We start from the raw sequence: 18,214 nt of genomic DNA on the forward strand, positions 1-18,214 counted from the left end.
CCACACAAGTTTCTTCTACTGTCTTCTGACTGTGATTAGAGCGATGTTGATGTTGTGCCGTGATGCCAGCAGATTATAGATGGCCTTTGAGATACAGGCGACAGCTGATGCATTAGTCCAGAGCCAGGCGGCATTGGCGGAGAGTCAGGCGGAGAATGGCGCGTTGACGGCGAGGAACGAGATGGAGTCACAATCCATGCCAGGCACACCTGTGAGCTCTGAAACGCCACCTCCGACAGGCAGAGTCAACATACCCGGCGGGTTCACCCGTAGGTTCACCCTGACATTTCCATTCCTCTTCTGACAACAGAACTTTACTAACTGCTCACCAGGCAAAGCAAGGGCCATCCGGACCTTTATGCTGTTCTGCTATAGCCTAAAAAACAAATGCAGGTGGCTTATATCTTCAAAATGCTTTAAATGCTTTATTATCCAAATGTAAAAGCATATACTGTACAGTACTGTATTTCTTCATCAGCATCTTTATGCTTTCATTAATAGAATAATGATAAAAATACTCTTCAAAATGCCAATGTTTATTTAGTTATGGATTCATAACGAATTACTATGGGAATAAATATCACTGAATTTCATAAATATTGGAACAAAGTTGTCGAATGAAGGTAAACAAATTGTTGCTGACTGGAAAATACTCTTTCAAACACACACGGTCACGTTGGACAGAGCCATTATGGCTATTAGCAGGGTTATATTTTGGCCTTTATATGCGTGCGGTGCACAATTGGCCCAGCGTTTCTCCCCCTCTAAAAACAGAAATAAATGTTTTGGCCCTTACAAATATTATTTTGGCCTTTATTCAGATTACCATCGCTCACTTTCTTTAAAAACAAAACAAAATAACCTCTAAAATATTGTTATATATTATCAAGTTGATGGCACAGTCACATAGCCTGCACCTACATAAAGCTGAGTGACTCACTCATTCATGGCTTTGGATCAAAATAAATAAGTACCAACATTCTTTCTGATAGTCTGTAATAAAGAAATGTTTTGGTTATCCTGACCTGGACACCATTTACAGTATTATAATAGCCCATTATAGGCTATTAGCAGGACAATATACCTTTACCAACACCTCTCTGTATTTTGATACTTTGTGGAAGGGGGCTCCGGAGTGGATGGGTGTTCCCGCAGTGGAAAATGCGTTGCTACAGATGCAGGTTCGATACCCATGTCGGCCGCCACTGGGAGACCCGTGAGGAAGCTTTTGGTTTTAATTTAGAATCCACCAATCCTCTATATGTAATTATTGGTAGAGAATCACGTCATATTTTTTGATATACTGTAGGCATACCGTAGGCGACATGAGTCTCACTAGTGTTGAGTAATGTGCTGTTAAAAGTGGTGTAGGTCTTATTTATTTAAAGAGCATATTGAAGTTCGAAGCAATAGGATTTGAAGCAATAGCCTACAACTATTTTAGCACCGTTTCGCGCTGCTCTGAGACAAGCATGGGGACTGGTCTTGATAAATCAATGAGATTTTTATTTTCACTGAATCTCCGTTTGGGTATTGGTTAGACTACAATTATGGTGTAGAAATGTTATGCTCTTAGTGTAACCTTTATTTAACTAGGCAAGTCAGTTAAGAACAAATTCTTATTTACTAGGACAGCCTACTCCTTCCTCCACGCCGGAAAATTGAACCCCGGTCTCCCGCGTACCTGCACGACACAGGGATTCTTTAGCTAAATAGCCCAGTACTGTAGCCTACTCACGACCGTCACGTTGTACAGCACCATATTTTCCATTCCATCCTAAAGGAAACCCAGAGGGTTTTTCATTTTTATTGGAATAGAAACACCATAATATTAATCAAAATAATTAAGCAAGATTTCTTCAAATTAGTCCCATATACTGTTCTTACAAAAAAGGTAGTCTCTAGTACAGCCACTATTGAAGGCTATTAAATGCTTCTCAAAGATGTCCTCTGGTGGTCAAACTAGCACTAACTAGTATTAATGGTACCAGTGGTTGACACTTAAATAACGTGCCATAGAATTCTCAGGCATCATGCAAGCTGTGCCGCAGCACACTGCAACTTTTCAAGGACGAACCACTGTACTGTAGCCTAGGCTACATGGTTAGAAAAAAGGCTTCCAAAAGGGTTATTTGTGGAGGGATAGGTTTCCAGAGATGGGACCAAGTCATTGTTTTACAAGTCACAAGTAAGTCTCAAGTCTTAGCACTCAAGTCCCAAGTCAAGACAGGCAAGTTCCAGTCAAGTCTCAAGTCCTAAACTTTGAGTTTTGAGTCCTAAACAAGTCATAATGTGCTCTTCACCAAATGTACATTTGAAGTCGGAAGTTTACATACACTTAGGTTGGAGTCATTAAAACTAGTTTTTCAACCACTCCACAAATGTCTTGTTAACAAACTATAGTTTTGGCAAGTCGGTTAGGACATCTACTTTGTGCATGACACAATACATTTTTCTAACAATTGTTTACAGACAGATTATTTCACTTATAATTCATTGTATCACAATTCAAGTGGGTCAGAAGTTTACACACACTAAGTTGACTGTGCCTTTAAACAGCTTGGAAAATTCCAGAAAATTATGTCATGGCTTTAGTAGCTTCTGATACATCAATCTGTACCTGTGGATGTATTTCAAGGCCTACCTTCAAACTCAGTGCCTCTTTGGTTAACATCAAAAGAAATCAGCCAAGACCTCAGATAAAAAATTGTAAACCTCCACAAGTCTGGTTCATCCTTGGGCGCAATTTCCAAATGCCTGAAGGTATCACGTTCATCTGTACAAACAATAGTACGCAAGTATAATAACCATGGGACCACGCAGCCGTCATACCGCTCAGGAAGGAGACGCATTCTGCCTCCTAGAGAGGAACGTACTTTGGTGCGAAAAGTGAAAATCAATCCCAGAACAACAGCAAAGGACCTTGTGAAGATGCTGGAGGAAACAGGTACAAAAGTATCTATATCCACAGTAAAAACGAGTCCTACATCAACATAACCTGAAAGGCCGCTCAGCAAGGAAGAAGCCACTGCTCCAAAACCTCCATAAAAAAGCCAGACTACGGTTTGCAACTGCACATGGGGACAAAGATCATACTTTTTGGAGAAATGTCCTCAGGTCTGATGAAACAAAAATAGAACTGTTTGGCCATAATGACCATTGTTATGTTTGGAGGAAAAGGGAGGTGGCTTGCAAGCTGAAGAACACCATCCCAACCATGAAGCAAGGGGATGGCAGCATCATGTTGTGGGGGTGCTCTGCAGCAGGAGGGACTGGTGCACTTCACAAAATAGATGGCATCATGAGGTAGGAAAATTATGTGGATATATTGAAGCAACATCTCAAGACATCAGTCAGGAAGTTAAGCTTGTCGCAAATTGGTCTTCCGAATGGACAATGACCCCAAGCATACTTCCAAAGTTGTTGCAAAATGGCTTAAGGACAACAAAGTCAAGGTATTGGAGTGGCCATCACAAAGCCCTGACCTCAATCCTATAGAAGATTTGTGGGTAGAACTGAAAAAATGTGTGCGAGCAAGGAGGCCATCAAACCTGACTCAGTTACACCAGCTCTGTCAGGAGGAATGGGCCAAAATTCACCCAACTTATTGTGGGAAGCTTGTGGAAGGCTACCTGAAACATTTGACCCAAGATAAACAATTTAAAGGCAATGCTACCAAATACTAATTGAGTGTATGTAAATTTCTGACCCACTAGGAATGTGATGAAAGAAATAAAAGCTGAAATAAATCATTCTATCTACTATTATTCTGACATTTCACATTCTTAAAATAAAAGTGGTGTTCCTAACTGACCTAAAACAGGGAATATTTACTTGTATTAAATGTCAAGAATTGTGAATAACTGAGTTTAAATGTATTTGGCGAAGGTGTATGTAAACTTCCGACTTCAACTGTAATACCATTTCATATTTTTAACAAGAGTAATAGTTAGTATATTACATTTACACAAATCATGAATGCTTTTAAAAATATATATTACTTTCCAAATAAACTTTATATTTCCATGGAAATACATGGGTAGCCATAAGAAAGACCCCCCAATAGCGATCGACTATCGAGGATCACTATGGGGTGCAATTGGGCAATGTAGGCTTGTACACAATCGCCCAACCTTAACACACACACACACACACACACACACACACACACACACACACACACTGTGTGTGTGGTTACAGTAGGCTAACATATGTCAATGGCTTTAGGAACAGCAGTAACATCAGGCAGGATTTAGGCTACCAACTGCCTAGCCAGTTGTAGCTCAATCTTGGGTGCAATGATCATGTTCCCGCACTGACTGACTGTGTGGAGGCTCATTGATTTAACATTACGTTAGCCAACATGCTACACTAGCAAAGTTATGAATGATATAGCTGTCGGCTATATTAGCCACGACTTACAATTCTTTGTGCAGCAACAAAGTTGGAAGTTGTTGCGCATCCGTCTGTCATTTTCTTCCCTCATGTTTTGCAAGTTGCAGTCAGTTTTTTGTTGATACATCATAGTCTTTATATCCGAAAATAATAATTTGTGGTTTCATCTTTCCAAGGGCTCCATCTGAATTTACCCGCCGACGTTCCTCTGCACTGCCACGCGCAATTTTTTCTCATCTGGCACATTTTATTGGCTGCTGTCCGATTCAAACTGTAATCTGTTAAATGAAGAGTTGATGCGCTACACACTTTTTTAATAGCATCATTTTTAATATTTGGGTTTGGGGAGTGTATCAAGTCAGTTCGAGTCAAGTCCAAGTTAAGTCACGAGTCATTGGTGTTAAAGTCAAAGTCGAGTTGCATGTCATCATATTTGTGACTCGAGTCCAAGTCATGTGACTCGAGTCCACACCTCTGTAGGTTTCTACCAATAACCATTTTCATCTGAAGAACCCTTCTTTGATGATTCTTTGGGTGGCAAGAAGGATTCTTTGGAAGGCAAGTGTTCTACATCTGAATAAGCTTTTTCATTGTATTTTTTTTCTTTATTTTAAATAGTGCCTGAGCATTAATGTTTACCTCAGTGTTTAAACTTTAACATCAAGAGTTTGAGTAATCTGATACATTTAAAAAGATAGGTGTGAGCATGTTTAAAACCGTACCTATATGGGAATATACAGTGCATTCGGAAAGTATTCAGACGCCTTGACTTTTACCACATTTTGTTAGAGATAAAGGAACACAGCTCTGCCCACAACCGTAAGGCTCTCCAGAGGGTAGTGAGGTCTGCACAACGCATCACCGGGGGCAAACTACCTGCTCTCCAGGACACCTACACCACCCGATGTCACAGGAAGGCCAAAAAGATCATCAAGGACAACAACCACCCGAGCCACTGCCTGTTCACCCCGCTATCATCCAGAAGGCGAGGTCAGTACAGGTGCATCAAAGCTGGGACCGAGAGACTGAAAAACAGCTTATATCTCAAGGCCATCAGACTGTTAAACAGCCATCACTAATATTGAGTGGCTGCTGCCAACATACTGACTCAATCTCTAGCCACTTTAATAATTAAACATTGGATGTAATAAATGTATCACTAGTCACTTTAAACTATGCCACTATATATAATGTTTACATACCCTACACTACTCATCTCATATGTATATACTGTACTCTATACCATCTACTGCTTCTTGCCGTTCGGCCATCGCTCATCCATATATATTTTTATGTACATATTCTTATTCATTCCTTTACACTTGTGTGTATAAGGTAGTTGTTGTGAAATTGTTAGATTCCTTGTTAGATATTACTGCATGGTCGCAACTAGAAGCACAAGCATTTCGCTACACTTGCATTAACATCTGCTAACCATGTGTATGTGACAAATAAAATTTGATTTGGGTTATGTTACAACCTTATTCTAAAATGGACTAAATAAATAATTATCATCCTCAATCTACACACAATACCCCATAATGACAAAGCAAAAATAGGTTTTTATACATTTTTGCACATTTATTAAAAATTAAGAACAGATACCTTCTTTACATAAGTATTCAGACCCTTTGCTATGAGACTTGAAATTGAGCTCAAGTACATCTTGTTTCCATTGATCATCCTTGAGGTGTTTCTACAACTTGATTGGAGTCCACCTGTGGTAAATTCAATTGATTGGATATGTTTTTGAAGGGCACAAACCTGTGTATATAAGGTGCAGCAGTTGACAATGCATGTCAGAGCAAAATCCAAGTCATGAGGTCGAAGGAATTGTCTGTAGAGCTCCGAGACAGGATTGTGTCGAGGCACAGATCTGGGGAACACCAAAAAATGTCTGCAGCATTGAAGGTCCCCAAGAACACAGTGGCTTCCATCATTCCTAAATGGAACCACCAAGACTCTTCCTTGAGCTGGCCACCCGGCCAAAAAGGGCCTTGGTCTGGGAGGTGACCAAGAAGCCGATGGTCACTCTGACAGAGCTCCAGAGTTCCTCTTCCTCTACTATCTGGTATTCTCTTAATCATATTACATATACGGTAATTACTTAGTTGATGTGTTTGCCATGATTTGCTGTCTTTCAAATGAGCATTTTCTGTGATTTTAGGAGAATAGAAGGGAGTATGAGTGAAATGGCACCGAAGAGGATGGCTGACGTTTCACATGTTCCTAACCAACTGTGCTATTTTGTTCGTTTTTTTGCGTTGTTTGTAACTTATTCTTTAACTTATTTTGTACATAATGTTGCTGCTACTGTCTCTTATGACCGAAAATAACTTCTGGACATCAGAACAGCGATTACTCAACTTGAACTGGAAGAAGATTTTCGTTTAACGAGTCTGACAAGAAGGATATACTGCTTTCCCGGGAACAGGCCCAAATCCCCGTCATTTGCGTGAAGATAATACGGAGAAAAAGGGGGCGGAGGTCGGGCTGCCTTCTGAAAATTCGTAGGCGAGTGAGTAAACTCCCACTGCCAGCCATTCTATTGGCCAAAGTGCAATCATTGGAAAATATAATCGTTGACCTATGATCAAATTTATCCTTCCAACGGGACATTAAAAACTGTAATATCTTATGTTTCACAGAGTTGTGGCTGAACGACGACACGGATAATATAGAGCAGGCGGGATTTTCCATGTACCGGCAGAAAAGAGAAGCTACGTCTGGTAAGACCGCACTCAACCAACTCTATAAAGCCATAAGCAAACAAGAAAATGCTCATCCAAAAGTGCCGCTCCTAGTGGCCGGGGACTTTAATGCAGGCAAACTTAAATCAGTTTTACCTCATTTCTACCAGCATGTCACATGTGCAACCAGAGGAAAAACAACTCTAGACCACCTTTACTCCACACACAGAGATGCATACAAAGCTCTCTACCCCCCTCCATTTGGCAAATCTGACCATAATTCTAACCTGATTCTTGCAAAAACTAAAGCAGGAAGTACCAGTGACTCGCTCAATATGGAAGTGGTCAGATGAAGCAGATGCTACGCAACAGGACTGTTCTGCTAGCACAGACTGGAATATGTTCCGGGATTCATCCAATGACATTGAGGAGTATACCACCTTAGTCATCGGCTTTATCAATAAGTGCATCGACAACGTCGTCCCAACAGTGACCATATGTACATATCCCAACCAGAAGCCGTGGATTACAGGCAACATCCACATTGAGCTAAAGGCTAGAGCTGCCGCTTTCAAGGAGCAGGACACTAATCCGGACGCTTATAAGAAATCCCGCTATGCCCTCAGACGAACCATCAAACAAGCAAAGCATCAATACAGGATTAAGATTCAATCCTACTACAGCGGCTCTGACACTCGTCGGATGTGGCAGTGCTCGAAAACTATTACGGACTACCAAGGGAAACCCAGATGCGAGCTGCCCCGTGGTGTGAACCAACCAGGCAAGCTAAATGCATTTTATGCTCGCTTTGAGGCAAGCAACACTGAAGCATGCACGAGAGCACCAGCTGTTCTGGGCGACTGTGTGATAATGCTCTCGATAGCCGATGTGAGCAAGACCTTTAAACAGGTCAACATTCACAAAGCTGTAGGGCCAGATGCATTACCAGGACGTGTACTCAAAGCATGCGTGGATCAACTGGCAAGTGTCTTCACTGACATTTTCAACCTCTCCCTGACCGAGTTTGTAATAGCTACATGTTTCAAGCAGACCACCATAGTCCCTGTGCCCAAGGAAGCGAAGGTAACCTGCCTAAATGATTAGGCCCGTAGCACTCACGTCAGTAGCCATAAAGTGCTTTGAAAGGCTGGTCATGGCTCACATCAACACCATCATCCTGGAAACCCTAGACCCACTCCAATTCACATACCGCCCAAACAGATCCACAGATGACGGAATCTCAATCGCACTCCACACTGCCCTTTCCCACCTGGACCAAAGGAACACCTATGTGAGAATGCTGTTCATTGACTACAGCTCAACGTTCAACACCATAGTGCCCATGAAGCTCATCACTAAGCTAAGGATCCTGGGACTAAACACCTCCCTCTGCAACTGGATCCTAGACTTCCTGACGGGCCGCCCCCAGGTGGTAAGGGTAGGCAACAACATTTATGCCACGCTGATCCTCAACACTGGGGTCTCAGGGGTGTGTACTTAGTCCCCTCCTGTACTCCTTGTTCACCCACAAGTGCGTGGCCAAACATGACTCCAACACCATTATTAAGTTTGCTGATGACACAATAGTGGTAGGCCTGATCACCGACAAAGATGAGACAGCCTATAGGGAGGAGTTCAGAGACCTGGCAGTGTGGTGGCATGACAACAACCTCTCCCTCAATGTGAACAAGACAAAGGAGCTGATCGTGGACTACAGGAAAAGGCGGGCCGAACAGGCGCCCATTAACATCGACTGGGTTGTAGTTGAGCGGGTTGAGAGTTTCAAGTTCCTTGGTGTTCACATCACCAACAAACTATCATGGTCCAAACACACCAAGACAGTCATGTAGAGAGCACGACAACACCTTTCCCCCTCAGGAGAATAAAAAAATTGGCATGGGTTCCCAGCTGCAGTTCTACAGCTGCACCATCGAGAGCGTCCTGCCCGGTTGCATCACTGCCTGGTATGGCAACTGCTCGGCATCTGACCGTAAGGCGTTACAGAGGGTAGTGCGTACGGCCCAGTACATCACTGGGGCCAAGCTTCCTGCCATCCAAGACCTATATAATAGGCAGTGTCAGAGGAAAGCCCGAAAAATTGTGATAGACTTCACTCACCCAAGTCATAGACTGTTGTCTCTGCTACCACACAGCAAGCAGTACCGGAGTGCCAAGTCTAGGACCAAAAGGCTCATTAACAGCTTCTACCCCCAAGCCATAAGACTGCAGAACAATTAATCAAATGGCCACCGGACTATTTACACTGACACCCCTCCCCACCTCCATTTGTTTTGTACACTGCTGCTATTCGCTGTTTATTATCTATGCATAGTCACTTCACCCCTACCTACAAATTACCTTGACTAACCTGTACCCCCGCACATTTACTCGGTCCCGGTATCCCCTGTATATAGCCTCGTTATTGTTATTTTATTGTGTTACTTTTAATTATTTTTTACTTTAGTTTATATGGTAAGTATTTTCTTAACTCTTCTTGAATTGCACTGTTGGTTAAGGGCTTGTAAGTAAGCATTTCACGGTAAGGTCTACACTTGTTGTATTTGGCGCATGTGTCTTGTACTTGTATTCTACACAGCAAATTGGCCAATTTTACCTTGTGTTGATTTTTCAGTGTACAATTTCTAGTGTTGATTCATACATTAAGTTAACTTAACACTCAGTGGTGTAAAATAATCCCAGTGTTGGTGTTAATGACCAGGGTTGAGTGTGATTGTGTCGTTTTTACTGTGTGTAGAGTAAAACCAGTCCCTCCAGGATTCCGCGATATACTCATCACCGCAGTACAATTTCAACCAATCACCACACATTTACCACATGATATGGTTTAATCAAGCCACACGTCAACAAACTTTCTCTCATCAGCACATTTTCGAGACAAATTGGATAAAATCATTGCATTTGCCATGCAAAATGGCGGAATTGCTGTAGCAAAATCAAGCTCTTTTGCCTGCAAATATCACAGAAAATCCCGCAAAATCCTGGAGGGATTGTTAAACATTAAAACCAATCCCATCATTATCCTATTTCCCAGAATGCTCTATTGCTGGTTGATTTTCAGAATTGTTTGTTTCAATATCTGTGTTTTTGCATGTACATTGATTGTTTGATTATGCTACACGAAGATAAATAACATACATTTATAATTCTAATACTTATCCTATCTGTTAGTAGTTGGACTTATTGCACACGTTACTGAGATGGTTGTTCCAGTTTAGATGATTTAGGTCAGGCGTATCAAACTCATGCCACGGAGGGCTTACTGTCTGTTGGTTTTAGATTTTTTGCTTTCAATTAAGACCTAGACATCCAGTTGAGGAGGGATTCTATGAAGAACCCTAAATAGACCTCTCTGAAAAGGGTTCCCCTATGGGGAAAAACCGAAGAACCCTATGTGGTTCTATTTAGCATCTTTCTTTTCTAAGAGTGTAGCCAGCCTATTTGTTGGTAAATGTAATCTCATGCAAGAAAATGGACAGTGTTGCTTGAATTGTTTAAGAACCCATTGAGCTATAGCTTACTTCCAGATAGGTTGAAAATGTCGGCAAAGTTCTCTAACAGTTTGGATCTCAAACACAACTCACCGTTGCTTGAGATCGTTGCATTGACCATCTGAGATTCAATGCCATCGGGTTTGCGGTGAAAAATCGACAGCGCAGGCGCACCAGGACAAGCTCGTAGCCTGCGGAGCTGCTATAGCTCTGTGATAAAGAATCTACATCAAACCAGCCTCGGTGCACTGTTACCATGAGCTTCTTCATCCCACAGACACCTACTTATCTAGACTATTTCACTTTTGCGACCAGCTTTCATAAAGCTTGAAGCCCCGAACGACACCTCCTGACCACAGAATGCATGGGGGAAAAAGAGGTTTGGTGGCACCTCAGAACACTTTTTTGGAGAACATTGTCCGGCGCTCAAGTGGTAAGAGTTCCCTCTGTCAGTAGCATTAAATGGTTCAAATGCATGTAGAAACAAGTGTAGACTAGCCTACAATTACCAAATCTGTTGAATTTCGCTAAGGATGTCAAACGCAATTTTCTGAATGAAATGATGCTGGGCATTAATTTCATAAATTTCAGGGCAATTAGGCATAATTATTATTATTTGTCGGCGAATAAGCAGATGCAATAGCCTGTGGTTGCGAACCTGATACTGTATTTTTTTGTAGATAAGCAAGGTCTGTGAATAGCAGCGCCACTGTTGTTTATTGAAAAACTCCAAGACACCCTCTGTTGGCAGTTTATAGATGGGCCTATACAGAAAACGATCATGTGCCACTTAATAATAACTTACTGCGCTTTATGCGACGCATACAATTTATTGATGTAGCCAAGTTTATGCGTAGGCAAAATTGTATTTGTTTATCACATTATCATTTTTTTTGAACAAGGCTGTGCATAGCGTAAGGTTTTCTCAGGGACCTTCGCATTGCGCGTTGAATGTTTTGGGATAGCCTGATTGACATTAGAATGTGTGCTCCCCGATATGATTATCGCCAGAATCGGGTTGTGTCCTAAAAAGCCTTCCTTAAACGTGTTGTCCATATAATTTTCATGACTGTAAATGGGGCAAATATTCGGAGAAGATATCATTTATGCTTTTATTTATAACGAAGCCCCAAAGTTTGTTGCTTTGATAATTAATGGTAGTGATTTAAAGGCTAATATGAGTTAATGAGGCATACTTTAGTAAGCTACATTAATTATTATGAATGTAACATCAACAGCTTTTGGGATAGGCAGTAATATAAAAGCTATGTTTACTAGACCGACTATATGCAACTTAAATTTGAAATAAATATGAACATTGCATGCGACAATATGCACAGTAAGGTGAGTTATTTCAATGCGTTTTAGTCATGATATAGCCAGTTGGTTTGTGATGTGAAATTATTATTACTACCAGCCTATCCTAATGTTTCAGCGCCAGGCTACCACCTGAGAAGTGAATGAGTCAATTGAAGAGGCGCTACACTACATGACCAAAAGTATGTGGGCACCTGCTCATCGAAAGTCATTGCTGCAGGGACTTGCTTCCATTCAGCCACAAGAGAATTAGTGAGGTTGGGCGATTCATCCCAAAAGGTATTCGATGGGGTTCCGGTCAGGGCTCTGTGCAGGCCAGTCAAGTTATTCCACACTGATCTCGACAAACCATTTCTGTATGGACCTCGCTTTGTGCACAGGGGCATTGTCATGCTTAAACAGAAAAGAGCCTTCCCTAAACTGTTGCCACAAAGTTGTAAGCACATAATCGTCTAGATTGTCATTGTATGCTGTAGCATTACGATGTCCCTTCACTGGAACTAAGGGGCCTAGCCCGAACCATGAAAAACAGCCCCGGACCATTATTCCGCCTCCACCAAACTTTAGTTGGTACTATGCATTGGTGCAGGTAGCATTCTCCTGGCATCCGCCAAACCCAGATTCGTCCATTGGACTGCCAGATGGTGAAGCATGATTCATCACTCTGGAGAACACGTTTCCACTGCTCCAGAGTCCAATGGTGGCGAGCTTTACACTACTCCAGCCGACACTTGGCATTGCGCATGGGGATCATAGGCTTGTGTGCAGCTGCTCTGCCATGGAAACCCATTTCATGAAGCTCCCGACGAACAGTTATTTTGCTGACGTTGCTTCCATGCACAGTAAGGTCTCAGTTTGGAAATCGGTAGTGAGTGTTGCAACCGAGGACAGACAATTTTTACGCATTATCCACTTTAGCAATAAGTGGTCCGGTTCTGTGAGCTTGTGTTCCCAACCACTTCTGGGCTGAGCTGTTGTTGCTCCTAGACGTTTCCACTTCACAATAACAGCACTTACCATTGACTGAGGCAGCTCTTGCAGGGCAGAAATTTGACGAACTGACTTGTTGGAAAGGTGGCATCCTGTGACAGTGCCACGTTGAAAGTCCATTCTACTGCCAATGTTTGTCTATGGAGATTGCATGGCTGCATGCTCTATTTTATACACCTGTCAGCAACGGTGTGACTGAACAGCCGTATCCACTAATTTGAAAGGGTGTCGACATACTTTTGTATATATAGTGTATTTGTAACTAGGCTACACTCAGAGAAAAAGGCAATTGAGGGGTTCTTTGTCAGGGGTGAGGGTTATATGTTGAACCATTTTCACCAAAAGGTCATTTGCATATCAGGAATGGTTATTTTTTAGCCTGCTGCTGTGATGGTTGTGAAGAACCTTTTATGCCATGAAATGCTACACTGTTAAAAAGTTCCAGTAATTTTACGCTACACTACAGGCTGTAGTGAAAGTACAGTAAAGAACAACAAGTTACTGTATTCTTACAGCGGAAATAAGGTGTTATTGCTGTAAAAAGGCAGTATGCTGCTGAATGCTGATTACTTGGGACTATACTGTACCTCACTTGGGATTAGAACTCACAAACTCTTGGTTGCTAATAACCTGAATTTCCTGCTACACCACCAGGTCTGTGGCCACAGATTTATGTCTCGTTCAAAACAACTAGGAACTCGGAACTGGGAACTTGGAAATCTGACTTCCGACTTTGGTGCATTCAAAACAACTGGGAACAAGCTCTGATTTGAACGGTCATCCAACTTGGAATTCCATCTCGGGAACTCGGGCCTCTTTCTAGAGCTACGACTTTCCGACTTGAAGATCAATGACGTCATGACTTGACCTCGTATTTTTCAGAGGTCCCAGTTGTGAACGCAGCATTATTGCCAAGTAGTGCTGTCACGATACCAGAATTTTGACTTCGATACTTATACCAGTGGTGTGTTCAGTTCGCTTCAACATTTGCTAAGTTTCCAAACAGTTTGTACTGAACGCCAAGTTTCCCCAAAACGTTCTTGAAAAGACTTTGAGGTACGTTTGCTCCCATTTGGTGGGTGTGGCGAGGTGTGGCTTAAAGCAAGAAGTTTAAAGGGCCAGTCATTCAGTACAGCACCATTGCATTCTATTAAACGTTCCAAAACGTAAAAATGTACTGAATGCAGTCCTGGTTTAGTATTACGATACTTGATACCATCACAATACTCAATACTAAATGATACCAAAACAATACCACAGCAAAAAAATAGGGCATATTAGCCAAAGTCACAGAATGGCACTTGATCCAGACAGAGAAACTAAGCTACTGCTCTGTTCAATAGTTGGGCATTTTTGAGTGAAATATGATTTCATTTTAAATGTTTTGCGTCAAAAACGTTCTGCGGCAGCCATGTACAGTATGCATTTATGAATAAATCATACAGTCAATTTGACTTTGTTTTTACCAATCTAACTACATAACAACAATGGCAATCATTTATTTGCATGGTAAATCTCTGTAGCCTAGGCCTATTCACAGTACAGGTGAATGCGTTTTTCAATAGGAGTGCATTGAGTTATTGAGCTTGTTTTGGTTGATTTCGTGGGTCTACAGTTCAAAAACTATCTGTTTCCCATTTGCATAGAAGTAGCTTATTTTATAAAAGTGCGCGCTGTCTCTTTAAGAGGGGGCGGCCCATCAGAGCTCTATTCACACACACAGTCAGTTTGCTGAGGCAATAGATCATCTTTAAAAGACATGAGAGAGACAGATTAAGTGAAAGAAAAAAGTTTTGGTGGCAATCAGCTTTGAAATCAAAATTTTTTCTGTTATGGTTTGCATATAATCTCAAACAAAGTACTAGGGTAGTGAATTGATGTTAGTTTCAAAAGCTAGCAAAGAAAGTTAGCCTACAAAGCTGAAAGCTACCGGCATCTTCTTGCATTGTAAAGTGTCCTCGTCTGTGGGAACATTGTTTTGCGAACAGTAATTCAGTTTCAACATTTCTACATGCCGTGTCGCATTATTCAATTGTGCTAACAACTTTGAAGCGAGAGTGGGGAGCTAGTATGCAGCCCAGACTCCCGGTGCAGGCTAATAGGTGGTGGGCCTATGCCAAAAACAGTGAAGTTGATTGATCTATATCGAGGGAGGAGCAATTTTTTTTTGTATATGACAAATAAATATTCTTATGATTACTGTAAAATGTATTGGCACCTTAAATTCTTGCACATTTTCTCAGAAAGTCTATTTATACACTGTCTGTTCAGGCAAACTGCTGAACTTGGAACCAATCAGAAATCCCACATATACCCCTCATGATGAAGGCAGCCAATGGGCCGGCTTCTATCGAAAACGTAAACACTCCAAAGACTGAAAGAAGATAAATATCTGTTTTCGAGTGCACTTGAAGTATGTAGCATGCAATAGGAATGGTTTTGATTATATGAAGAGGTAACTCCGTTGACCATTTATCCAATTTATTGAAAGCTAGCCAATGTTACCGTTGACTAGCCTAGCCAGCTACTGTAAACGTCAATGTGTCTGCTCAGGTAGCTAGTGCTTCATTAGCTATCTCTCTGTCAGTGAATTCAATTTTGAATCATGTTTGTCATGAATGTTTCATCTCAAGTAACTAGCTGCAGGCTTAAATAAACATTAAATCATACAATTTGCATAGAAATCTAAATATAAACATGTAGATAGAATATATATATATGACAGCTGCATATGCATATTAGCTAGCAATACATAATCCCCACCCATACACATATAGCATACCTTGAAATAAAATCTTCTCTAAAATAGTTGTAAAATGCGCTATGCAATAAAATAACCAGAGTTTGATATCTAAACCAGATGAGTTCTTAAATAGCAGCTGCCAATACCATGGTGGGCCTGCATAACGTTGGATGCAGTGGAATATAAGGTATGGAGAATAATAGAGCCTGTAGGATTATAGAAAAAGCAGTAGGGAAATGAATGTTTGAGTTACAAATACTAAATGTTCTGTGAATGTGAGTATATTTAGGTGGTTTAAATTATTAACATTCCTACTAACTTTCTTAAAGATGCCGATATCAAAATCTTGCCAATCCCTTCATTTTTCTAATAACTATGACTGAGTGAGACATGTTTTCCATAATGTATGTTTCATGCATATACATTCGAACAAAGAACACCATCACAAATAGTGTTTCACCATTTATTGAGTACGGAGACAAATACTAAAGGTGTCTCAGGCAGTATTTGAAGTATCTAAATATAGTGTAACCAATCAATGTATATCAGATGCCATTAAAGGCACAATCTTACAATGTTGCAGTCCAGAAATGAGAGCTTTACCATCTGCCAAACGCCTGGGCCTCTGATGGAGACTGTACAACTGTCATCAACGCATGCTTCAGTATTCCTCCTCCTCTCTAGGAGCATTTGTGTGCCCAGGCCCCATAGGAGACAAGTGCTTTAGCAGAATGCAATCTAAAGCTTGTATGGTCCAGAGACGAACTCGACCATCTATGGCAAAAGCCTGGCCTCCTGACGGGGACAATAGAATTCTCACCACTGCATAGTAAAATAATCTGTCACTTGTCAAACTAATTCTAGATTGAATTTAGTCTTTGAGATGCTCAAACAAGCACGTGTATCTGTAGTGGGTGTTCTTCAACTCTAAAATGCACTAGACTGTGTAAGACAAAATCCACAAAGAAAAGACAACAGGCAAATGTGGTCCCAATGTCTAAATAGTGATGGCAGGGCTAGTTCAAACTGCAGTAGGTGAGTGAATCAGCCCATGCTTGGTGAATAGCACTTGGTTGATCTCTGGGAGCGGGACACAGGAGACCTGAATAGATCATGTGAGACAAAAGTGAGAGACAAGAATGAATACAATAAATCATCACAGTAAAGGAATGTAGTTTGTGAGCTAGAAAATGAACATCCTGACAGTCTGAGGCAGGGTGCTCTGCATTCATCCTACTCCAACTATAGAGAGGAATAATGTGGAATTTCTTATTTGTCAGTATGAATTAATCTAGTGGGTCCTGCCTTGTCTTTACACTGTGTATTAGCTTTACACTACCTGTCCTATAGATGTGTGTAGTCTTAAATTATTACTTGGAATAAACTGATAACTAAAAAACTTATTGTCCCGGAATGACATGCTGGCTTGCGTGTGATAAAATTCTCTGCTCCTGCTACATAGCAACAAATCTACTTGTTGTAACTAGCTGGCTAACTAGAAAGCTACCTACATTACTAAGGTTGCTGCGTTCTAAGGTGGGAGTCATTTTACAGCTCGCTTTGATGGTATCATGTTTCTATAACTAAAAAGTTAGATTACAAAACCCCAAAATTACTTTACCTGATAGAAGTTTGTCAGATGGAGATCTCTCTCGAGCTGTCACCAGCTGTCTACTACCTTAAGTACTCGGCGGCATTTGCCTGTCCAGCTAGCGAACATAGTATTTAGAAAGTATTTAGAAAATGTTTTGAAGAATTGACAACAAATGGAAATGTGTTCAGAATAAATAAATACACACAATATGGAAAAACCATCTCCTCCCTCGAGAGATAGCGATCATCTCGAAAGCTAAAGCAGATGGCTTGCTATTACCCACTGGCTATAAGTGGAGCAGGCACAGTGCTCTCGCTTGAATTATAAGGGGGACATTGTCTGTGCTGATAGACAGACTTGATCCGTGAGACACATTTGACAGAAGTACCTAAAGCAAACAAAATTCTACTACTGAAACATTTTGAATGGTCTAGTATTGAAAAAGTACAGATGTTTTGGTATACCATGCAACACTATAGCCAAGAATACAGTTGAAGTCAGAAGTTTACATACACTTAGGTTGGAGTCATTAAAACTCATTTTTCAACCACTCCACAAATTTCTTGTTAACAAACTATAGTTTTGGCAAGTCGGGTAGGACATCTACTTTGTGCATGACACACTTATAATTCACTGTATCACAATTCCAGTGGGTCAGAAGTTTACATACACTAAGTTGACTGGGCCTTTAAACAGCTTGGAAAATTCCAGAAAATTATGTCATGGCGTCAGAAGCTTCTGATAAGCTAATTGACATCATTTGAGTCAATTGGAGGTGTACCTGTGGATGTACCTGTACCTCAAGGCCTACCGTCAAACTCAGTGCCTCTTTGCTTGACATCATGGGAAAATCAAAAGAAATCAGCCAAGATCTCAGAAAAGAAATTGTAGACCTCCACAAGTCTGGTTTATCCTTGGGAGCAATTTCCAAACGCCTGAAGGTACCACGTTCATCTGTATAAACAATGGTACGCAA

At 41.1% G+C, this 18,214-nt stretch overlaps 1 protein-coding gene across 1 annotated transcript in view; it reads left to right on the forward strand.

Annotated features, from left to right (window-relative positions):
- The first annotated feature begins 10,510 nt into the window (after positions 1-10,510).
- kcnh5a (potassium voltage-gated channel, subfamily H (eag-related), member 5a) overlaps positions 10,511-18,214 on the forward strand; it is a 124,484-nt gene continuing 116,780 nt past the window's right edge. Inside the window, exon 1 of the mRNA XM_071370390.1 lies at positions 10,511-11,027. Coding sequence (XP_071226491.1) covers positions 10,955-11,027 — 73 coding nt within the window. The 5' untranslated portion in view covers positions 10,511-10,954. The remainder of the gene's footprint in view (positions 11,028-18,214) is intronic.

The sequence above is a fragment of the Salvelinus alpinus genome, chromosome 27 (genome assembly GCF_045679555.1).
Source record: "Salvelinus alpinus chromosome 27, SLU_Salpinus.1, whole genome shotgun sequence".
NCBI classification, from domain to species: domain Eukaryota; kingdom Metazoa; phylum Chordata; class Actinopteri; order Salmoniformes; family Salmonidae; genus Salvelinus; species Salvelinus alpinus.